The following is a 23,785-nucleotide window of genomic DNA, read 5'->3' on the forward strand; positions in this document are numbered from 1 at the left end:
CGGGGGAAAGAAGGAGGGAGGGAGGGCGGGGGAAGAAGGAGGGAGGGAGGGCGGGGGAAGAAGGAGGGAGGGAGGGCGGGGGAAGAAGGAGGGAGGGAGGGCGGGGGGAAGAAGGAGGGAGGGAGGGCGGGGGAAGAAGGAGGGAGGGAGGGCGGGGGAAGAAGGAGGGAGGGAGGGCGGGGGAAGAGGGAGGGCGGGGGGAAGAGGGAGGGCGGGGGAAGAGGGAGGGAGGGAGGGCGGGGGAAGAAGGAGGGAGGGAGGGCGGGGGAAGAAGGAGGGAGGGAGGGCGGGGGAAGAAGGAGGGAGGGAGGGCGGGGGAAGAAGGAGGGAGGGGGGCGGGGGAAGAGGAAGGAGGGAGAGAGGGAGGGACGGAAGAAGGAGGGAGGGAGGGAGGGAGGGAGGGAGGGAGGGAGGGAGGGAGGGAGGGAGGGGGGGGAAGAAGGAGGGAGGGGGGGAAGAAGGAGGGAGGGGGGGAAGAAGGAGGGAGGGGGGGAAGAAGGAGGGAGGGGGGAAGAAGGAGGGGGGGAAGAAGGAGGGAGGGAGGGAAGAAGGAGGGAGGGGGAAGAAGGAGGGAGGGGGGGAAGAAGGAGGGAGGGGGGGAAGAAGGAGGGAGGGGGGGAAGAAGGAGGGAGGGGGGGAAGAAGGAGGGAGGGGGGGAAGAAGGAGGGAGGGGGGGAAGAAGGAGGGAGGGGGGGAAGAAGGAGGGAGGGGGGGAAGAAGGAGGGAGGGGGGGAAGAAGGAGGGAGGGGGGGAAGAAGGAGGGAGGGGGGGAAGAAGGAGGGAGGGGGGGAAGAAGGAGGGAGGGGGGGGAAGAAGGGGGGGGGGGAAGGAGGGAGGGGGGGAAGAAGGAGGGAGGGGGGGAAGAAGGAGGGAGGGGGGGAAGAAGGAGGGGAGGGGGGGGAAGAAGGAGGGAGGGGGGGAAGAAGGGGAGGGAGGGAGGGGGGAAGAAGGAGGGAGGGAGGGGGGAAGAAGGAGGGAGGGAGGGGGGAAGAAGGAGGGAGGGGAGGGGGAAGAAGGAGGGAGGGAGGGGGGAAGAAGGAGGGAGGGAGGGGGAAGAAGGAGGGAGGGAGGGGGAAGAAGGAGGGAGGGAGGGGGGAAGAAGGAGGGAGGGAGGGAGGGAGGGAGGGAGGGGGAAGAAGGAGGGAGGGAGGGGGAAGAAGGAGGGAGGGAGGGAGGGGGAAGAAGGAGGGAGGGAGGGAGGGGGGGGAAGGAGGGAGGGAGGGGGGAAGAGGGAGGGAGGGGGGAAGAGGGAGGGAGGGAAGAAGCAGGGAGGGAGGGAAGAAGGAGGGAGGGAGGGAAGAAGGAGAGGGAGGGAAGAAGGAGGGAGGGAGGGGGAAGAAGGAGGGAGGGAGGGGGAAGAAGGAGGGAGGGAGGGGAAGAAGGAGGGAGGGAGGGGGAAGATGAAGGGAGGGAGGGGGAAGAAGGAGGGAGGGAGGGGGAAGAAGGAGGGAGGGAGGAGGAAGAAGGAGGGAGGGAGGGGAAGAAGGAGGGAGGGAGGGAGGGGGAAGGAGGAGGGAGGGAGGGGGAAGGAGGAGGGAGGGAGGGGGAAGGAGGAGGGAGGGAGGGGAAGGAGGAGGGAGGGAGGGGGAAGAAGGAGGGAGGGAGGGGGAAGAAGGAGGGAGGGAGGGGGAAGAAGGAGGGAGGGTGGGGGAAGGAGGAGGGAGGGTGGGGGAAGGAGGAGGGAGGGAGGGGGAAGAAGGAGGGAGGGAGGGGGAAGAAGGAGGGAGGGAGGGGGAAGAAGGAGGGAGGGAGGGGGAAGAAGGAGGGAGGGAGGGGGAAGAAGGAGGGAGGGAGGGGGAAGAAGGAGGGAGGGAGGGGAAGAAGGAGGGAGGGAGGGGGAAGAAGGAGGGAGGGGGGGAGGAGGGAGGGGGGGAAGAAGGAGGGAGGGAGGGAGGGGGGATGAAGGAGGGAGGGAGGGGGGAAGAAGGAGGGAGGGAGGGAGGGTGGGGGGGAAGGAGGGGGAGGGAGGGGGGGAAGGAGGAGGGTAGTAGGGGAAGGAGGGAAGGAGGGAGGGAGGGGGAAGGAGGGAGGGAGGGAGGGGGAAGGAGGGAGGGAGGGAGGGTGAAGGAGGGAGGGAGGGAGGGTGAAGGCGGGAGGGAGGGAGGGGAAGGAGGGAGGGAGGGAGGGGGAAGGAGGGAGGGGAGGGAGGGGGAAGGAGGGAGGGAGGGGGAAGGAGGGAGGGAGGGAGGGGGAAGGAGGGAGGGAGGGAGGGGGAAGGAGGGAGGGAGGGAGGGGGAAGGAGGGAAGGAGGGAGGGGGAAGGAGGGAGGGAGGGAGGGGGAAGGAGGGAGGGAGGGAGGGAGGGGGAAGGAGGGAGGGAGGGAGGGGGAAGGAGGGAGGGAGGGAGGGGGAAGGAGGGAGGGAGGGAGGGGGAAGGAGGGAGGGAGGGAGGGGGTAGGAGGGAGGGAGGGAGGGAGGGGGAAGGAGGGAGGGAGGGAGGGGGAAGGAGGGAGGGAGGGAGGGGGAAGGAGGGAGGGAGGGAGGGGGAAGGAGGGAGGGAGGGAGGGGGAAGGAGGGAGGAGGGAGGGGGAAGGAGGGAGGGAGGGAGGGGGAAGGAGGGAGGGAGGGAGGGGGAAGGAGGGAGGGAGGGGGAAGGAGGGAGGGAGGAGGGGGAAGGAGGGAGGGAGGGAGGGGGAAGGAGGGAGGGAGGGGAAGGAGGGAGGGAGGGGGAAGGAGGGAGGGAGGGGGAAGGAGGGAGGGAGGGAGGGGGAAGGAGGGAGGGAGGGAGGGAGGGGAAGGAGGGAGGGAGGGAGGGAGGGGGAGAGAGGAGGGAGGGAGGGAGGGAGGGGGAGGAGGGAGGGAGGGAGGGGAGGGGGAAGGAGGGAGGGAGGGGGAAGGAGGAGGGAGGGAGGGGGAAGGAGGGAGGGAGGGAGGGGGAGGGAGGGAGGGAGGGTGGGAGGGGGAGGGAGGGAGGGGAGGGAGGGAGGGGGAGGGAGGGAGGGGGAGGGAGGGAGGGAGGGGGAGGGAGGGAGGGGGAGGGAGGGAGGGGGAGGGAGGGGGAAGGAGGGAGGGAGGGGGAAGGAGGGGGGAGGGAGGGGGAAGGAGGGGGGAGGGAGTGGGAAGGAGGGGGAGGGAGTGGGAAGGAGGGGGGAGGGAGTGGGAAGGAGGGAGGGAGGGAGTGGGAAGAAGGAGTGAGGGAGGGGCAAGAAGGAGGGGGGGGGACGGGGTAGAAGGCGGGTGGGAGGTAGGGGGTAGAAGGAGGGAGGGAGGGAGGGAGGGGGAAGAAAGAGGTAGGGAGGGGGAAGAAAGAGGGAGGGAGGGAGGGAGGGAGGGGGAAGAAAGAGGGAGGGAGGGGGAGAAAGAGGGAGGGAGGGGGAAGGAAAGAGGGAGGGAGGGAGGGGGAAGAAAGAGGGAGGGAGGGGGAAGAAAGAGGGAGGGAGGGAGGGAGGGGGAAGAAAGAGGGAGGGAGGGGGAAGAAAGAGGGAGGGAGGGGGAAGAAAGAGGGAGGGAGGGGGAAGAAAGAGGGAGGGAGGGGGAAGAAAGAGGGAGGGAGGGGGAAGAAAGAGGGAGGGAGGGGGAAGAAAGAGGGAGGGAGGGGGAAGAAGAGGGAGGGAGGGGGAAGAAAGAGGGAGGGAGGGGGAAGAAAGAGGGAGGGAGGGGGAAGAAAGAGGGAGGGAGGGGGAAGAAAGAGGGAGGGAGGGGGAAGAAAGAGGGAGGGAGGGGGAAGAAAGAGGGAGGGAGGGGAAGAAAGAGGGAGGGAGGGGGAAGAAAGAGGGAGGGAGGGGGAAGAAAGAGGGAGGGAGGGGGAAGAAAGAGGGAGGGAGGGGGAAGAAAGAGGGAGGGAGGGAGGGAGGGAGGGAGGGAGGGAGGGAGGGAGGGAGGGAGGGAGGGAGGGAGGGGGAAGAAAGAGGGAGGGAGGGGGAAGAAAGAGGGAGGGTGGGAGGGGGAAGAAAGAGGGAGGGAGGGAGGGGGAAGAAAGAGGGAGAGGGAGGGGAAGAAAGAGGGAGGGAGGGAGGGAGGGGGAAGAAAGAGGGAGGGAGGGAGGGAGGGGGAAGAAAGAGGGAGGGAGGGAGGGAGGGGGAAGAAAGAGGGAGGGAGGGAGGGAGGGGGGAAGAAAGAGGGAGGGAGGGAGGGGGAAGAAAGAGGGAGGGAGGGAGGGAGGGAGGGGGAAGAAAGAGGGAGGGAGGGAGGGGGAAGAAAGAGGGAGGGAGGGAGGGGGAAGAAAGAGGGAGGGAGGGAGGGGGAAGAAAGAGGGAGGGAGGGAGGGGGAAGAAAGAGGGAGGGAGGGAGGGGGAAGAAAGAGGGAGGGAGGGGGAAGAAAGAGGGAGGGAGGGGGAAGAAAGAGGGAGGGAGGGGGAAGAAAGAGGGAGGGAGGGGGAAGAAAGAGGGAGGGAGGGGGAAGAAAGAGGGAGGGAGGGGGAAGAAAGAGGGAGGGAGGGGAAGAAAGAGGGGGGGAGGGGAAGAAGAAAGAGGGGGGGAGGGGGAAGAAAGAGGGAGGGAGGGGGAAGAAAGAGGGAGGGAGGGGGAAGAAAGAGGGAGGGAGGGGAAGAAAGAGGGAGGGAGGGGGAAGAAAGAGGGAGGGAGGGGGAAGAAAGAGGGAGGGAGGGGGAAGAAAGAGGGAGGGAGGGGGGAAGAAAGAGGGAGGGAGGGGGAAGAAAGAGGGAGGGAGGGGAAGAAAGAGGGAGGGAGGGGGAAGAAAGAGGGAGGGAGGGGAAGAAAGAGGGAGGGAGGGGGAAGAAAGAGGGAGGGAGGGGGAAGAAAGAGGGAGGGAGGGGGAAGAAAGAGGGAGGGAGGGGGAAGAAAGAGGGAGGGAGGGGGAAGAAAGAGGGAGGGAGGGGGGAGGGAAGAGGGAGGGAGGGGGAAGAAAGAGGGAGGGAGGGGGAAGAAAGAGGGAGGGAGGGGGAAAGAAAGAGGGAGGGAGGGGGAAGAAAGAGGGAGGGAGGGGGAAGAAAGAGGGAGGGAGGGGGAAGAAAGAGGGAGGGAGGGGAAGAAGGAGGGAGGGAGGGGGAAGAAAGAGGGAGGGAGGGGAAGAAAGAGGGAGGGAGGGGGAAGAAAGAGGGAGGGAGGGGGAAGAAAGAGGGAGGGAGGGGGAAGAAAGAGGGAGGGAGGGAGGGGGAAGAAAGAGGGAGGGAGGGAGGGGGAAGAAAGAGGGAGGGAGGGGGAAGAAAGGGGGAGGGAGGAGGAAGAAAGAGGGAGGGAGGGGGATGAAAGAGGGAGGGAGGGGGAAGAAAGAGGGAGGGAGGGGGAAGAAAGAGGGAGGGAGGGGGAAGAAAGAGGGAGGGAGGGGGAAGAAAGAGGGAGGGAGGGGGAAGAAAGAGGGAGGGAGGGGGAAGAAAGAGGGAGGGAGGGGGAAGAAAGAGGGAGGGAGGGGGAAGAAAGAGGGAGGGAGGGGGAAAGAAGAGGGAGGGAGGGAGGGGGAAGAAAGAGGAGGGAGGGAGGGGGAAGAAAGAGGGAGGGAGGGAGGGGGAAGAAAGAGGGAGGGAGGGAGGGGGAAGAAAGAGGGAGGGAGGGGGAAGAAAGAGGGAGGGAGGGGGAAGAAAGAGGGAGGGAGGGGGAGAAAGAGGGAGGGAGGGGGAAGAAAGAGGGAGGGAGGGGAAGAAAGAGGGAGGGAGGGGGAAGAAAGAGGGAGGGAGGGGGAAGAAAGAGGGAGGGAGGGGGAAGAAAGAGGGAGGGAGGGGGAAGAAAGAGGGAGGGAGGGGGAAGAAAGAGGGAGGGAGGGGGAAGAAAGAGGGAGGGAGGGGGAAGAAAGAGGGAGGGAGGGGGAAGAAAGAGGGAGGGAGGGGGAAGAAAGAGGGAGGGAGGGGGAAGAAAGAGGGAGGGAGGGGAAGAAAGAGGGAGGGAGGGGGAAGAAAGAGGGAGGGAGGGGAAGAAAGAGGGAGGGAGGGGGAAGAAAGAGGGAGGGAGGGGAAGAAAGAGGGAGGGAGGGGGAAGAAAGAGGGAGGGAGGGGGAAGAAAGAGGGAGGGAGGGGGAAGAAAGAGGGAGGGAGGGGGAAGAAAGAGGGAGGGAGGGGGAAGAAAGAGGGAGGGAGGGGGAAGAAAGAGGGAGGGAGGGGGAAGAAAGAGGGAGGGAGGGGGAAGAAAGAGGGAGGGAGGGGGAAGAAAGAGGGAGGGAGGGGGAAGAAAGAGGGAGGGAGGGGGAAGAAAGAGGGAGGGAGGGAGGGGGAAGAAAGAGGGAGGGAGGGAGGGGGAAGAAAGAGGGAGGGAGGGAGGGGGAAGAAAGAGGGAGGGAGGGAGGGGGAAGAAAGAGGGAGGGAGGGAGGGGGAAGAAAGAGGGAGGGAGGGGAAGAAAGAGGGAGGGAGGGGGAAGAAAGAGGGAGGGAGGGGAAGAAAGAGGGAGGGAGGGGGAAGAAAGAGGGAGGGAGGGGGAAGAAAGAGGGAGGGAGGGGGAAGAAAGAGGGAGGGAGGGGGAAGAAAGAGGGAGGGAGGGGGAAGAAAGAGGGAGGGAGGGGGAAGAAAGAGGGAGGGAGGGGGAAGAAAGAGGGAGGGAGGGGGAAGAAAGAGGGAGGGAGGGGGAAGAAAGAGGGAGGGAGGGGGAAGAAAGAGGGAGGGAGGGGGAAGAAAGAGGGAGGGAGGGGGAAGAAAGAGGAGGGAGGGGGAAGAAAGAGGGAGGGAGGGGGAAGAAAGAGGGAGGGAGGGGGAAGAAAGAGGGAGGGAGGGGGAAGAAAGAGGGAGGGAGGGGGAAGAAAGAGGGAGGGAGGGAGGGGAAGAAAGAGGGAGGGAGGGAGGGGGGAAGAAAGAGGGAGGGAGGGAGGGGGAAGAAAGAGGGGGGAGGGAGGGGGAAGAAAGAGGGAGGGAGGGGGAAGAAAGAGGGAGGGAGGGGGAAGAAAGAGGGAGGGAGGGGGAAGAAAGAGGGAGGGAGGGGGAAGAAAGAGGGAGGGAGGGGGAAGAAAGAGGGAGGGAGGGGAAGAAAGAGGGAGGGAGGGGGAAGAAAGAGGGAGGGAGGGGGAAGAAAGAGGGAGGGAGGGGGAAGAAAGAGGGAGGGAGGGGAAGAAAGAGGGAGGGAGGGGGAAGAAAGAGGGAGGGAGGGGGAAGAAAGAGGGAGGGAGGGGGAAGAAAGAGGGAGGGAGGGGGAAGAAAGAGGGAGGGAGGGGGAAGAAAGAGGGAGGGAGGGGGAAGAAAGAGGGAGGGAGGGGGAAGAAAGAGGGAGAGAGGGATGGAGAGAGGGAGGGAGGGTGGAGGAAGGAGGAGGGAGGGAGGGAGGGAGGGAGGGGACGAAAGAGAGAGAGAGGGAGGGAAGGAGGGTGGAGGAAGAAGGAGGGAGGGAGGGAGGGAGAGAGGGAGGGAGGGGAAAGAAAGAGGGAGGGAGGCAGGGAGGGAGGGGAAGAAGGAGGAAGGGGAGATGGGGAAGCAGGGGGGGGGGGGTGGAGGGCAGGACAGACAGACACACACACGCACACATAAAGAAAAGAGGTCAAAGAGTAATTGACATGTAAAAAAGGATGAGCAGAGAAAAATGCATAATAGGAAGGTGACGGTTGGGGTGAGGGAGAGATTGGGACACTGACACAGGAGATGCTCCTGTTCCTTAAGAAACCAAGTGAGGCAGAAACAATTTCAGTACACCTGTTTCCTGCCAGTGTGAACAGGAGACAATCCCAATTTCACCTTTTGCTGAGTGAGGTGAGCTGCAGCCATTGCAAAATGCATTCTCTGAAGGCAGCTCTCCATGTTGGAAGCAAGAAATTGGACACTGCTGCAGGCTCTTTCCATGAGCAACATTTTCACCAGGACTGACTGCAGTGCTCTCCTGCCTCACTGCAACACCAATAGGATCCATGCCAAAAAAACTTGAACACTGAAAAACAAGTAACCTTTTGTCGAGATAACATATTTTCTTCTCTATCTGAAGTGCTCACTTGTGTGACAGGAACTAACTTTTGACACTTCAACTCGCATGAGACTTGAGTGAGCTCAAGCAGGCTTTTCAACCCTATCATCACCAAACTCAAAGAACAAAGAAAATTACAGCACAGTAACAGGCCCTTCGGCTCTCCAAGCCTGCACCGACCATCCTGCCTGACTTAACTAAAACCCCTTACCCTTCCGGGGACCATATCCCTCTATTCCCATCCTATTCATGTGCTTGTCAAGGCGCCCCTTAAAAGTCACCACCGTATCCGCTTCCACTACCTCCCCCGGCAACGAGTTCTGGGCACCCACTACTCTGTGTAAAACAATCTGCCTCGTATATCTCCTTTAAACCTTGTCCCTCGCACCTTAAACCTGTGCCCCCTAGTAATTGACTCTTCCACTGTGGGAAAAAGCTTCTGACTATTCACTCTGTCCATGCCTCTCATAATCTTGTAGACTTCTATCAGGTCGCCCCTCAACCTCCGTCGTTCCAGTGAGAACAAACCAAGTTTCTCCAACCTCTCCTCATAGCTAATGCCCTCCATACCAGGCAACATCCTGGTAAATCTTTTCTGTACCCTTTCCAAAGCCTCCACATCCTTCTGGTCATGTGGCGACTAGAATTGAACACTATATTCCAAGTGCGGCCTCACTAAAGTTCTATAAAGCTGCAACATGACTTGCCAATTTTTAAACTCAATGCTCCGGCCAATGAAGGCAAGCATGCCGTATGCCTTCTCCACCTGCATTGCCACTTTCAGTGACCTGTGTACCTGGACACCCAGATCCCTTTGCCTATCAATACTCTGAAGGGTTCTGCCATTTACTGGATATTTTATATCTGTATTGGACCTTCCAAAATGCATTATCTCACATTTGTCCGGAATAAACTCCATCTGCCATCTCTCTGCCCAAGTCTCCATCCGATCTATATCCAGCTGTATCCTCTGATGGTCCTCATCGCTATCCACTAACCTCTGTGTCGTCCGCAAACTTACTAATCAAACCAGTTACATTTTCCTCCAAATCATTTATATATATTACAAATAGCAAATAGCAAAGTTCCCAGCACTGATCCATGAGGAACGCCACTTGTCACAGCCCTCCATTCAGGAACACACCCTTCCACTGCTACCCTCTGTCTTCTTTGACCAAGCCAGTTTTGTATCCACCTTGCCAGCTCACCTCTGATCCCATCTGACTTCACCTTCTGCACCAGTCTGCCATGAGGGACCTTGTCAAAGGCCTTACTGAAGTCCATGTAGACAATATCCACAGCCCTACCCTCATCAATCATCTTTGTCACTTCCTCGAAAACCTCGATCAAGTTCGTAAGACACGACCTCCCCTTCACAAAATCATGTTGCCTCTCACTATTACGTCCACTTATTTCCAATTGGGAATAAATCCTGTCTCGAAGAATCCTCTCCAATAATTCCCCTACCAATGATGTAAGGCTCAACGGCCTGTAATTACCTGGATTATTCTTGCTACCCTTCTTAAACTCAACCCTGTCCACATCTGACATGCCCTTTCCAGTGAGAATCTTGGCAGACTTTTCTCCAAACTCAATACAACACAGGGGCTTTCTGGTCTGTTTGGTGCTACACAGTGCATTTAACAGTGAGCAATTAGGTAGCATTCAAAACACCTCCAGAATACATATCAAAATATCGATGACACTAATCTCAACCTAATGCTATGATGAAGCTCTCGAAATCTGCTGCCATGGCTTCATGGTGACATTTCATTCACTTAGTGAAATATTGTAATCACTCTCACCTATGATTTCCTGTGGAACATATCCATTGATGGTGCTACTCACTGGTAATCAAGTTCTCGAGTATCACTCAATACAGTGACAATTACATCAGACCCATTAATTCAACAACTGCATGGAAAATCCTGACTGACACCTTCCATAGGAAGAACTAAAGAAAGAATTTACACTTACATCCAAATATTTAGATAACGTTTTTAATGTGGCCACTGCAAGGTGTTTCATAAGGCCTTAACTAAATTGCATTCTAGTAGCTCAGAAAAGTATTAAAAACATTCCATCATTCCCTTCAAAGAAAGACTAGCATCTATATAAGCAGGTTTCTTAACCTCAGGATGTCTCAAAGCACCACATAATTAACAAAGTAATTTTGACGTGTAGTCATTGTTCAAATATAGGAAACGTGGAAGCCAATTTGCATGCAGCAAGTTTCCATAAACAGCCATGTGATAATAAGCAATTGTTTTAATGTATTAATGATGTTGATTGAGGGATAAATATTGGCCAGGATACTGGGACAGAACACCACCTGATCTTTGAAATAGCATCACGGGATCAATTAAGTACGGCTGAGGGCTGGCCAGTTTAACGTCTCCTCTGACAGTGCAGCATTCCCTCAGTATTGCCTGGAAATGTCAGTCTCGATTTTGAAGTGGGCTTGAACCCAGAGCCTTTCTATTCAGAGGAGAGAATGCTACTAAGTGAGCCATGGTTGACACAGGAAAAGGGAAATCTCCCAGGCAACATTCTCCACCCAACTGATGCACCAAAAAAAATAGCCAGTCATTTATGTCATTGGAACATCATTCATGCAAAATAGTAACAATATTTTTATATTTATATGACACCTTTAACATAATGAAATGCCCCAATGTGGTTCTCAGGAGCATTATAAAACAATGGCACTGAGTCACATAGGGATCCCACAAAAACATATTAATGACAAAATACTTAGGGTGTATGGTGTAATAAGGCATTACAGAATTGCGGATTTATTTCATCATAACTCGATTTCCCTCTCAAATTCTAAATCTCTGCCACGTCACTATCTAGAAACATACGAGTAGGAGGAGGCCATTTGGCCCTTCAAGCCTGCTCCATCATTCATTATGGTAATGGCTGATCATCCAACTCTATAGCCCGATCCCACCTTCCATCCATATCCTTTGATCCCGTTCGTCTCAAGTGTTATATCTAATTGCTTCTTGAAAACATTCAATGTTTTGGCCTCAACTGCTTTCTTTGGTAGTGAATTCCACAGGCTGACGACTTTCTGGGTGAATAAATTTCTCCTCATCTCTGTCCTAAACAGTCTACCCTGTATCCTAAGACTGTGACCCCTGGTTCTGGACACCCCCACCATCAGGAACGTCCGTCTTGCATCTACCCTGTCTAGTCCCATTAGAATTTTATAGGTTTTTATGAGATCCATCCTCATTCTTCTGAACTCCAGTCAATATTATCCTAACCGACTCAATCTCTCCTCATACGTCAATCCTGCCATCCCAGGAAACAGTCTGGTAAACCTTCTCTGCACTCCCTCTAGAGCAAGAACATCCTTCTTCAGATAAGGAGACCAAAACTCCAGGTGTGGCCTCACCAAAGCCCAGTATAATTGCATGAAGGCATCCCTGCGCTTACTTGAAATCTCTCACTATGACGATCAACATACTGTTTGTCTTCTTACTGTAAGAAGTCTCACAACACCAGGTTAAAGTCCAACAGGTTTATTTGGTAGCAAATACCATAAGCTTTCGGAGCGCTGCTCCTTCGTCAGATGAAGTGGAAATGTGCTCTCAAACAGTGCACAGAGACACAAAATCAAGTTACAGAATACTGATTAGAATGCGAATCCCTACAACCAGCGCAGAGTCGCTGAGCAGAAACTGATAGCCAAGTTCCGCACACATGAGGACGGCCTAAACCGGGATGTTGGATTTATGTCACATTATCAGTAACCCCCACAGCTTGCCCCCTGGACTTGCAGAATCTCACTAGCTGTTCTGTCTGGAGACAATACACATCTCTTTAACCTGTGTTTAATGCTCCCTCCACCCACATTGTCTGTACCTTTAAGACCTGGCTGGCTGTAGGGATTCGCATTCTAATCAGTATTCTGTAACTTGATTTTGTGTCTCTGTGCACTGTTTGAGAGCATATTTCCACTCCATCTGACGAAGGAGCAGCGCTCCGAAAGCTTATGGTATTTGCTACCAAATAAACCTGTTGGACTTTAACCTGGCGTTGTGAGACTTCTTACTGTGTTCACCCCAGTCCAACGCCGGCATCTCCACATCATGTCTTCTTACTGTCAGCTGCACCTACATGCTCACCTTCAGTGACTGGTATATCAGGACACCCAGCTCTGGTTGCACATTCTCCTCTCCTAATTTATGGCCATTCAGATAGTAATCCTTCTTGTTTCTGCTACTGAAATGTATAACCTCACATTTATCCAAATTATACTGCATCTGCGATTCATTTACTTACACACCCAACCTGTCCAAATCACACTGAAGGATCTCTGCATCCTCCTCACAGCCCCATCCAGCTTTGTCTCATCTGCAGAACACCATTATGTGGCTGTCACATAAGAATCACAAGCAAACATATTGGTAAAAATGTGGTAAACTAATGACACTTTAAATATTGATAATCTCACTTGGGCAGGGAGTGTGATTAGAAAATAGCACATTGATACAGCAAGGAGTGCTCTCCATGAAGGTATTTACACAGAAATCCATAGATGTTACAACACAAAAAGGAAATTTTATCCAATCCAGACTGTTTTGACATTCAAACTCTGTGCAAGCAAATAATCATAATCACAAGAACACTGGGAAATTTTTTTTTAAAATTACACAGGAGGTTTATGAGGCTATAGAATGCATTACCAGGTAAAAAGATTTACGAATAGGCTAGATAGGTTGTTGAAAAAAATGGGTAAAACATGATATGGGAACTGGGCATGTTTACAGGATTAGGATTACTAATTTTATGGAAAAACGCACCTCCATGGACTGGTTAGGCCAAATGGTTTGTTTCTGTGTCGCCATTTCTACATATAATTCTATGTTATTGAGGTTGAGGTGGGAGGAATAATCTAATGTTGGGAGTAAAGGAGCTTGTAATAAATTACTCAAATAAGGGCTGCCTAATGCATCCTATTATCGAAGCCTGAGACTGGATCATGGTCATGAAATCCCATACAATGTCCAGGAGTGCCTGCTTAAATATTAATTTTTTGGCAGTTAAAGACACTATAAGACACAGCAGCAGTACCTTCATGGCACACTCAGAGCACACCTTATTATGACCAGTAAAATGTTAAGAAATACTCACGAACCTAAATGGCAGCGGATCCGAACATTTGTTGGGCCATAGTGCTCAGTAATGAGTGTTTCTGGGCTCATGACAGAGAAACAGGCATTCCCAAAGACATTGTTACTGATGAAAGTTCGAAGACTGCCTAGCAATCGGTACGTCCGAGGGCACCTTCTGCAATTACTGGGAACACAGATGCCTTGGTTAACCAGATAGAAGGTGAACCAGTCGCCTCTGGGGGTGTTGTTAACTTTCCAGCCTTGTGGAAGGCTGCAGTTTGAGAATGCCTTGAAGATCACCTCAAACTCGGTCAGGATGACTTGGTAGTTCCGTTCCAGCAGCTCGACGTCGTGCTTCTGGGCATCACGTGAAAAATAAGGAGCTGTCGGCAAGTCAGGCAGGAAGAAAACTTCTGGCTTCTGAATGGATGGCCTGTTGTTCAAATAGCGGCTCTGTTCTCGGATCCCTTTATGGATCCGTCCCATTCCGGACCACGAGTAGTGCTTGGCATACTCCTGTAGATTGTGATAAAGTTTCTGATTGCGTCCCTCGTTATGGGTGCACCTTACGCAATCAGCAGACTGGCAGTACATGTAGCCATTTTGCAAACCATTTACGTCGGCACTCTGCATCATGACATTGACTGGCGCATAGCTGCGAGGCTGCTCGCTGCCTACATGGTAGCAGTACCACACAAAAAGTGCCAAGATGCAGGCAAAAGTGGTCACTGCGGTTACATCGCACTCTCTCAGTGCCTGCAGGCTCGCCACAACCAAGCCTTTCATTTGGTCCAGCGTCAGGTCCCAGTCTGTGAACCACTCAATGAACATGTTTCCAAGGTTCCGGTTAGATCGGTGTAACAAGGCAACACTGTCAGTCTTCGATTTTTGCACAGGCACCCACACCATGCAGGGTTAGTAATTCTTTTAATGGAAAATAGCAGCCATGGTCTAATCGACAGGCAAGGATGGCATTTTGGCTCCCCAGCACTGTGTCAGCAGCCAGGAAACATTTAGTCTGTCTGCACGTCTCACAGAACATACACATTACCACGATCTTCCTGCTGCATAGAAGAGAAACCAGTGAGCCTCGATTTAGATTGTTGTTTTATAGAGCATCGGGTTATAAATCAGCATCGCTAAAAGCTTCAGGTTCCTACAAATAAGAGCATAGAGACAGACACATACATACACAAAATTAGTTCCATAAAAAATTGGATTGAAAGATTCTAAACACTTTTTTGACATTTAGACAACATTAAGTCAACCTTCTGATTGTGCACTTCTGATAAAGGGGATAATATTTTTTTTTTAAATGGAGAGCTATGCAATTGATAATAAATTATACAACATTCCAGCAAAATAAAAATCTATTTGTGAAACAGTATCTTATATTAATTTAACACTCTATAAAACCTTGAAGATAAAGAATTAGGGAGGAATCAGGGCTGGCCAACAATTATCAGATGAATTTAGTGTTCTGAAAATCCAGCTAAAAACTGTCAACTTAAATTATCCCCATTATACACAGGAGGCCAGTTTGAAAGACTATTAGTGTAAGGATGAGTTCTGTGAATCATAAGTAGCTAAAAGCAATGGACTCAATTTTTTAAAAAGTTAGTTTTCGGAAATATGCCTGTATAATGCCTTCACTATTTCAACAGCACACAGAGTGGACACATGCCAGAGATTTTTACAATTAAGGCATTTGTTAGGTTAGATTTAAAGAAACTGGTTCCAGTTGCAGGTGCGCACAGATCATGGGAACACAACTAGAAGATAGCCATTAACTCGTCAAATAAATTTAGGAGGAATTTCTTACACATAGTGGTGAGAATGCACTGCCTTATAGAGTAAATGAAGCATTGATGCATTCAAAGGGAGGCTTGATGCATACATGAGGGACAAGGGATTAGAGCAGTGGTTCCCAAAGTGTGCGGCGCACCACACTGGTGCGGCGAGAGAGGATGGCAAGTGTGGCGGGAAGATTCAAGGACAATCAAAGAAACATTTAAACATGGTTTAAACAAGCATTGTTGTATACTTTCTGGATGTCCCATGATCATATTATAAAGTAGTTGTGTTCTATGTTATGAATCAAGCACTGCTAGGAGTTGGTTTTTTTTTGTTTTTGAATGTATGAATGTATTTCTTATCAATAAAAAAAAATCGGTGTGGCATGAGCAAACTTTTATTCCGAAAGTGCGGCCCAGTGAAAAAAGTTTGGGGACCACTGGATTAGAGGGTAACAGGCAAGATGGAAATTGGAGTTGAGGAGGGCCATGTGGAGTATAAACACTGAGACAGCCTCTTCTTGTGCTACAGATTTTTATGAGATAAAGTAAGTACACTTCTAAAGGGAGTGAGTGAATCAATTAGAGGAGATGCCCTCCAATGTCCAACATGCCTTGGCCTGTTTTGGCAATGTAGGTAACAATGGATGCTGCAAGTTTGCAGAACTACTGGTTCACCTTACCGTGGAAGCAGTTTTACAAACATTTCTAATAAAAGGTCACCTGATTGACAAGATGATATTGATAAACAGCAACGTATTATGGTGCTCTTATCATGCTCTTTGGTTGCTGGTTTCTATCATAAGACCACCGGCCTCACCCGCATACACACTCCAGCCATACAAAGAATTGTTTTCCTTAGAATGGAGAAGATTAAGGTGAGATTTAACAGAGGTTTCAAAATTCAGAGTACACAGGGAGAAACTGTTTCCACTAACAGAAAGTCAGTAACCAAAGCACGCAGATTTAAAACAATTGGCAGAAAGCCCCAGGAGGGGGGGGGGGGAGGCAGGGAGAATTTTCATTACTTTTTGATTTGTTACAATCTGGAATGCACTGCCTGAAAGGGTGGTGGAAGCAGATACAATAGTAACTTTCAAAAAGTCATTAGATCCCTAATTAATAAGGAAAGAAAGCATGACCATGGGAAAAGAGCAGGGGGATGGGACTAATTGATAGATCCATCAGAGAGCTGGCACAGGCACAACAGGCCAAATGGTCAACTACTATGCTGTTTGGCTTTATATTGGGATATACCAGAATTTGTACTGGAATGTAGCGGCATCCAATGGTGGTGCTTGTAATGCTTCCCAGCACAGCACCTTGGTGGTGACAGGACACACTATACGCAGAGGTAAAGTGCCCAAAATATTATGGCCAGCATAAGCATGCATTTCATGTTTCCTGTTATTTCATAGGGAACCAGCGTTGACACAAGACTTGAAAAAGGAAACTCACCAGTGACATGCTTATCAAAAGAACCAAGTCTGTATTATAAAAGGACCTATTTGGCTATGTACCTCCACAAATAATTCCTATTTGGCTTTTATTTGGTTTGGGAAAACAAGGATCAGTTTGACCTATTGATTTACATTGGCAATTTTCTCCTTTCTACTCGTGAATATATTCAGGAACACTCCATCAAAAACAGAAAATGTTGGAATATTCAGCAGGTCAACAGCATCACAGGCATTGACTACCGTTGCTGTAATCAATGGTCACTATTTATCAGGTTGAAGTTGTAAGTGGGGTTCTCCTGACCATCCACTTTAACTTTGGTGAAAAGTTCTAGAAAATTCTGGAGAAATTACCATTCTGGTTTTCTGCCAAAGTTATAGAGCACAACTGGGAGAATCACAGCCATTTAACCCCTATATACTGGCCTAGAAAGTGAATGTTGGAGTGGCCATGACTTTCTTTGCCCCACTGTTGGTGGCTGTGCCTTGAACTGCCTGGGCCATCAGCTCTGGAATTCCCTCCCTAAAGCGTTCTATCTTTTCCCCCACTTTAAGATCATCCTTAAAAACTACCTCTTTGTCACCAGTCCTAATATCTCTTTATCAGATTATCCCTGTGTCAAACCGTGTGAAACACTTTGGTTTTTTTATAAAGGTTTTTAAAAATAAATAAACGCCAAATCTTTTTATTATTAAGTCAAACAAACGAGGGGAAAGTGGAAACAATCAGTTGGGGCACTGCTGGCTAACTTGCTCGTTCCTGACCCAGAAATCCTGAGGGCAACTGCTGATCATCACCCTTCTCCCTCCAGTTGAAGCAAACTAATTTGGCAAAGGCTAATGATCAAAGCAGAGGTCTTCTTTAATAAAATTAGTGGCAAGTTGAGCCACCAATCCTACCTACTTTGTAAAAAAAAAGAAATGTTACGGCTCGGTAGAAAAAGGTAATTTACTGAGTAAATGCTCGAGTAAGTGTTGTACGCAGTTATGCAGATCACAACCCAATATGGTTTCTGATTGGATTTAAAATCATAGGGACAGAGGTTCTGGTTTGCACAATTACCGACTCTGGTACAATTCTGTTCCCAAAATTGAATGTGTGTCAAAAAGCGTCTCTCGCCAAAGCCCCAGTCCTTAATATTCTGCTGAAATTCATTTGCATCGTGTCAAACTGAAAACCTGCCATCAGCTAGTGCAATTGGGCAGAGTTTTAAAATGTAATTTAAAAAATAAACTGCTTCAAAAATAATCCTTGATATATTTAAGCTGGTAATGTGGTAAAGTTTGATTAATACTGTTGAAGCTGGGTTTAATTACGTAACAACTTTGAGCCTCATGAGCTTTTCACCATCTTTGAGTAACCTCACTTCAAATTACTCTTGAAAAAAATACACAAACCTCACATCTGTGAATTTGAGTGTGGGGTTCCTGTTTCCTCCCCCTTCCTTTTGCTATGTTTTTCCAAACACTGATTATCTAAAATTTCATCCGCTTCTGTCACCTGAGAAGGTAACTCATCTGCTCTCTCCACAGATGCTGACTGACCCGCTAAAGGTTCCAGTGTCTTCAGTTTTTGACACAACATGCACACACATAACAAGCTCATGGATCAGCAGTGGAGATGACCTGACAAGAAACTGTTAACTTATGGACACCAGAAAAGGCCAGTTTGGGAGCTTACTTTCCAAGACTGAATTGGATATCCACAAAAAAATGAGCATAGCACTAATCTCATTTTCACCCTTCAAATGATGGTGTTTTGTTATAAAATACACAAATTAAGTTGTCACACTATGAGTGAATATGGAGGTTGTACTGTTTGGATTTGTCATGCAGCATCCTGTAGCTATGCGAGCAGTGCACAGCCTGTGAAGGTCAAAAAAACAAAAGATTATTCAGCTTTAAACTCTGCAAGATACAGAACGCTGACTGGTCAATAATTGCTCATACGAGCTCAGAAAAGGGTAGACTGAAGGCCACAGAGCATCAGGGGTTCAGATGCTGAGAATACAAACATATTTTGATGAAGCCTCCAAATTATAAGCATCCTTGTTGATGCTCAAACATACATACATTTGGCACTATTTGCAAAAGTAATACTCTTTTGTAATGGAGGTTTTAAAATTAGATTTCAAGTAGAATAGGCCTTAACTGCATTTTCAGTAAACAGGATTACATAATCCACTACAGATGGGATGTTTACTTTAGCCTTAGAATCACAATTCCGCATCAGAACTGCTGCTCAAGAGGCAGGAGAATTACAGAAAGCAATGGAAAATCTGTGTTTTACAAAAGGATCGTTAACAAAGACGTGCAGGTTAGGTGGATTGGCCATGCTAAGTTGCCCCTACGTGTCCAAAGGTATGCAGGTTAGATGGGTTAGCCTGCTCTGTTGGAGACTCCTTCTGCACTTTAGGGATTCTATGGTTCTAACAGAGTGGTTTTGCGAAAGTTTGCACACACAACTCCCCATGTGGCTACGTCTCAATCATGAAATAAAGAGATTAGCATTCAAATGGTACATTGTGTGACCTCAGGGCATCCCAGATATCTTTACAATTAATTTTGATCCTTGCAAACAGGTCAGCCAATTTGACCAATGCACAACAAAGAGCAATGAAATAATGACCAATGGTCTGTTGGTTGAAGGATAAATATTGGTTAGGATAGCAGGGGAGAATTGTGTCAGAGGATCTTTTATATCCCATTTAATGTTGATTTAACATCTCATCTGACAGTGCAGCACTCCCCTAGTAGTGCACTGGAGTGTCAGCTTGGATTTTGCACTCCAGTCTCTGGAGTGTAACTTGACCTCACAATAGAACAAACAAAAAAACAGTACAACACAGGAACAGGCTCTTCAGCCCTCCAAGCCTGCACCAACCACGTTTACCTATCTAACCAACCGCTTATATCCCTCTATTCCGTTTGTTCATACGCCTGTCAAGATAAGTTTTAAATGTGACTAACATAACTGTCTCAACCACCTCACTTGGCAGTGCATTCCAGGCCCGCACCACTCTCTGTGTAAAAAACTTCCCCCGCACATCTCCACTGAACCTTTCCCCCCTTATCTTGAACTTGTGCCCCCTTGTAATTGTCATTTCTGCCCTGGGAAAAAGCTTCCAACTATTCACCCTATCTATCTATACCTCTTAATTTTATAAACTTCTATCAGGTCACCCCTCAGCCTCTGTCTTTCCAGGGAGATTTAAAGTAATTGGCAAAAGACTCAAAAGCAACGCAAGGAAAGCTTCGTCAAAAACAGAAAATGCTAGAAAATCTCAGCAGGTCTGACAGCATCTGTGGGGAGAGAATAGAGCCAACGTTTCGAGTCTGGATGACCCTTCATCACGTGGTTAGGCCAATCCCAATTTATTCAATCTCTTCTTACAGCTAATATCTTCCATAACAGGCAACATCCTGGTAAACCTTTTCTGCACTCTCTCCAAAGCCTCCACATCTGTCTGAGACACCGACTGAGCCACAGTTCACAACTTGGTTAGTCAAGTAAAGGCAAAGGCTCAGTCCTAGCCCAGAAGAGAAAATAAAGGCAATAGGGAAGTTCAGACTTGGCCACTCCTGTTTATTTTAATAAATGCTGGGAAATGGAGGAGTGAAAACAGAACAAAAAGCATATTTCCAATAGTGTTCTGTTAAAAGTTGGAGACGAGTGCACCATTAGCCCTTAAGTCATTGTTTACCTGAGGCTCAAAATTATGAACTCCTCTCAAGTGCCTTCAGCTCATCCTGCTACAATGCCCAGTTTTTCCAATCCCAAAGTATCACAGAATTGTTACAGTAGGAGGGCCATTTGATCCATCATGCCTGCATCGGCTCTCCAAATAAGCCATTCCCCCATTTGCCATTCCATCAAGTTCTCGTCACAATCCTGCACATTCCATCTTTTCAGGTAACAGTTGAATTCCCTTTAATTGAACCTGCCTCCACCACTCAGGCAGAGCATTCCAGACCTAACAACGTGATGAAGGGTCATCTAGACTCGAAACGTTGGCTCTATTCTCTCCCCACAGATGCTGAGATTTTCTAGCATTTTCTGTTTTTGACGAAGCTTTCCTTGCGTTGCTTTTGAGTCTTTTGCCAATTACTTTAAATCTGTGTTCTCTCGTTCTTGACCCTTTCACAAGTGGAAACAGTTCTCCCCATCTACTCTGTCCAGACCCTTCATGATTTTGAATATCTCCATCAAATCTCCTCTTAGACTTCTCTCTGCCAAGGAGAACAGCCCCACTCCTCTAATCTATCCTCCTAAATGAAGTTCCTCATCCTTTGAACCATTCTCGCAAATCTTTTCTGGTAGCATCTTTCCATTATTTCTAACTTATCTCTTCTTCCCTACTTTTTTCCAGCTTTGACGATCACATGTGGACCATGCACATGAGAAAAATCCCAACTTCACTCCTGGGTGGATGCAGTGTCAGCTGGTTTACACTGAGACAGGGTTATTAACTGGCAGAGTAGTGCTTCATCATTCCAACTGAAAATGCATGTGAAAGTGGCAGACAGGGACAGGAATTGGTTCAGCTATGATGGTGAAATAAAGCTTGGCGACACGGCAGCACTGGTGGTTAGCACTGCTGCCTCACAGTGCCAGGGACCCGGGTTCAATTCCAGCCTCAGGTCACTGTCTGTGTGAAGTTTGCACACTATCCCTGTGTCTGTGTGGATTTCCTCTGGATGCTCCGGTTTCCTCCCACAGTCCAAAATGTGTGGGTTAGGTTGATTGGCCATGCTAAATTGCCCTTTGGTGTCAGGGGATTGATTAGCAGGGTAAAAGTTATAGGGACTGGGTGGGATTGTTGTCAGTGCAGGCTCAATGGGCTGAATGGCCTCCTTTCTACCTTTCACGACCACAGGATGCCCCAAAGCACTTTAGGGTCAATGAAATGCCTTTGAAGTGCGGTCACTGCTGTAATGTAGGGAAAGCGGCATCCAATTTGCGGACAGCAAGCTCCCACAAACAGCAATGTGACAACAACCAGCCAATCTGTCTTTGTGATGCTGAGTAAAGGATAAATATTGAACAGGGCAACCCACGGGAAAACTCCCCTGCTCTTCGAAATAATGCTATGAGATCCTTTAGGTCCACTGGAGAAGGCAGAAAGGGTCTCAGTTTAATGTCTCATCTGAAAGACAGCACTTCTAACAGTGCAGCACTCTTTCAGTGCTGAAATGAGGTGTCATAGAAACCCGACAGTGCAGAAAGAGGCCATCTGGCCCATCGAGTCTGCACCGACCACAATCCCACCCAGGCCCTGCCCCCATATCCCTACACATTTACCCACTAATCCCTCTAACCTACGCATCTCAGGACACTAAGGGGCAATTTTAGCATGGCCAATCAACCTAACCCGCACATCTTTGGACTGTGGGAGGAAACCGGAGCACCCGGAGGAAACCCATGCAGACACGAGGAGAATGTGCAAACTCCACACAGACAGCGATCCAAGCCGGGAATCGAACCCAGGAGCTGTGAAGCAGCAGTGCTAACCACTGTGTTACCGTGTCAGCCTGGATTTTGTGCTCAAGTCTTGGAAGAGGACTTGCAATCACAATTTCCGATTAACATGGCAGTAAAGTAAAACAAAAGTAACACTTCTATCTTTTAACCTACTACAAGCATCTAGAACACAATTAGACACAATATTGGTTTTGTCTACTTTAAAGATCTCAAACAAATAGCAGATATTGTACCAGTGTGATTCCCCCCATTTACCCATAACAGCTAATCCTACACCCCTCCAATCAAGGCTGGTATTTTGCAACAAATTGCTGTGATGATCTATATCCACCAAAGCATGAAGAGTGAAAATACATTCAACTGTATACTACAGGTTAGAATTCAAATTCCATTGAAACAATGTGATAATAGTAAATTTTAAAAATATTCTACAACATCAGATCTAATATTCTTGCACCGAATTCATCCCATTCCCTTTCTTCAGCACCTCCCCCTGTAAAGGCAATGATTCATACTATATACAGTTTCACAAGCACTCATAGTCCTCTGGGACCTTGCCCTTGAGGTCATTCTTCATCCGGAAGCCTAAACAACAAATACTGGCAGATTATTGGATCATGCACAGGATTTGGAGGTGGGGGCAAGCCTTTACATTACAACCAAGAACAATGTTCTTCATAGATCACTAAACAAAAATCAGAAGCAGGAACCCCAGTAATTTTCCTCCAAGTACGAGCCCAATTTCAAAAATCAGTCTGAAAGCCAGAGCATGCACCTTTTTAAAATACAAGCTAGTCCAGGTAGTCTTTGAAATGTACTAATGGCAAATCAACATCCCGCTAATGTTTGTTATTGACATTTTGCAACCTTTCCGTATTGGTACAGCAAAATGCATTAGTGGCTATGGGTCAACTAAACCTTGTTGCAAAACCATTATTAATTTGAAACAGCATCTAATATACCCCCCACCTCCAAAGTTATTAAATGACCATCTATTCAGTACATGTTTAGCAAGTCAGCACCAGGGATGGAGAAACATCTCGTCTGCTATCAGCATTGCATGTGCATTGCACCTGCACCAGTATCAAGTCTCCCATTTGCAGTCCAATCTGCTACACAAGCAGCGCTGACTGAAAAACCACCTGTGACACACACACATTATATATACACACACACATATAGACATAATCACAGAGTTTAAAGTATAAAAACGCATACACTGCTCCATCCCCCCCCGCCCCATCCCATTTGTAGGGTGAGGTGACCGATCAAGAGAGTGACAGGCCTGAGCTTGCAGTCTCTGTTTGACCCTGCATTAACGTAACATAGACCCAGCAGCAGTGCCTGAGAAGGGTAGGAGACTCACACACACACACACATATATATATATGAAGAGTGAAAATACATTTAACTCACTCTAGACCGATTAGAATCCAAATTCCACTGAAACAGTGTTATGATCTTAATTTTAGTAAATTTTAAAAATATTCTACACCAGATCTAATATTGTTGCGCCAATTTAATCCCATTTCCTTTCTTCAGCACCTCCCCCTGTAAAGGCAATGATTCATACTATGTTTAGTTTCACAGGCATTAATATTCTTGCATATATCTTACACACACACATGTATATATGTGTAAGCTCAGTCACTGCCTGGCTGCAAATGCAACTGTGCCCATGCCTCAGCGTTGTGCCAAGGCAGAGCTGATGATTGCATTTGCATGCCCACCTTCCCTGGGCATTGCAGAGACTCGGTGCCCACCTGAATGATGCTGCTGCCAGCGAACAAGGTTCATTAATCTGCAGCTTCCTCCAGACAGACAGACAAACAGAGGGTGGCCGCGGTGACGTCAGCGCGCCGACTGGCGCCGCTCGCGGTGACATCAGCACGTCGCGACACCGCCCACTGTGATCTCAGCGCGCCGCCCGCGATGACGTCAGCGCGTCTCGACCCCGCCCACTGTGATCTCAGCGCGCCGCCTCGCGCCGCCGGCTCCGATTCGCACTTCCATTACCGCTCCTTCCCTTCAAACCCCAGCTTTACCTGCGCTTCACGCTCTCCCCACTCACTCACTCGGGATCTTATTACTCTTTCACACCCAGGCGGCCCCCCCCGTTCACATCTGTCCCTGAGGCCGCCGCCGTCGTCGGACGAAAGT

At 50.0% G+C, this 23,785-nt stretch overlaps 1 protein-coding gene across 3 annotated transcripts in view; it reads right to left on the reverse strand.

Moving 5' to 3' along the window:
• asphd2 (aspartate beta-hydroxylase domain containing 2) overlaps positions 1-23,448 on the reverse strand; it is a 48,489-nt gene extending 25,041 nt beyond the window's left edge. For 2 of the 3 annotated variants that reach the window (XM_078227263.1, XM_078227264.1), the window contains exons 1-2: positions 23,389-23,448; positions 12,917-14,049 (exon numbers count right to left, since the gene is read on the reverse strand). In XM_078227263.1, coding sequence (XP_078083389.1) covers positions 12,917-13,802 — 886 coding nt within the window. In that variant the 5' untranslated portion in view covers positions 13,803-14,049; positions 23,389-23,448. Of the gene's footprint in view, positions 1-12,912; positions 14,050-23,388 lie in introns of all 3 variants that reach the window. The other variant, XM_078227265.1, reaches the window with a different exon arrangement.
• Positions 23,449-23,785: the final 337 nt, after the last annotated feature.

The sequence above is a fragment of the Mustelus asterias genome, chromosome 13, assembly GCF_964213995.1.
Source record: "Mustelus asterias chromosome 13, sMusAst1.hap1.1, whole genome shotgun sequence".
Classification (NCBI taxonomy): domain Eukaryota; kingdom Metazoa; phylum Chordata; class Chondrichthyes; order Carcharhiniformes; family Triakidae; genus Mustelus; species Mustelus asterias.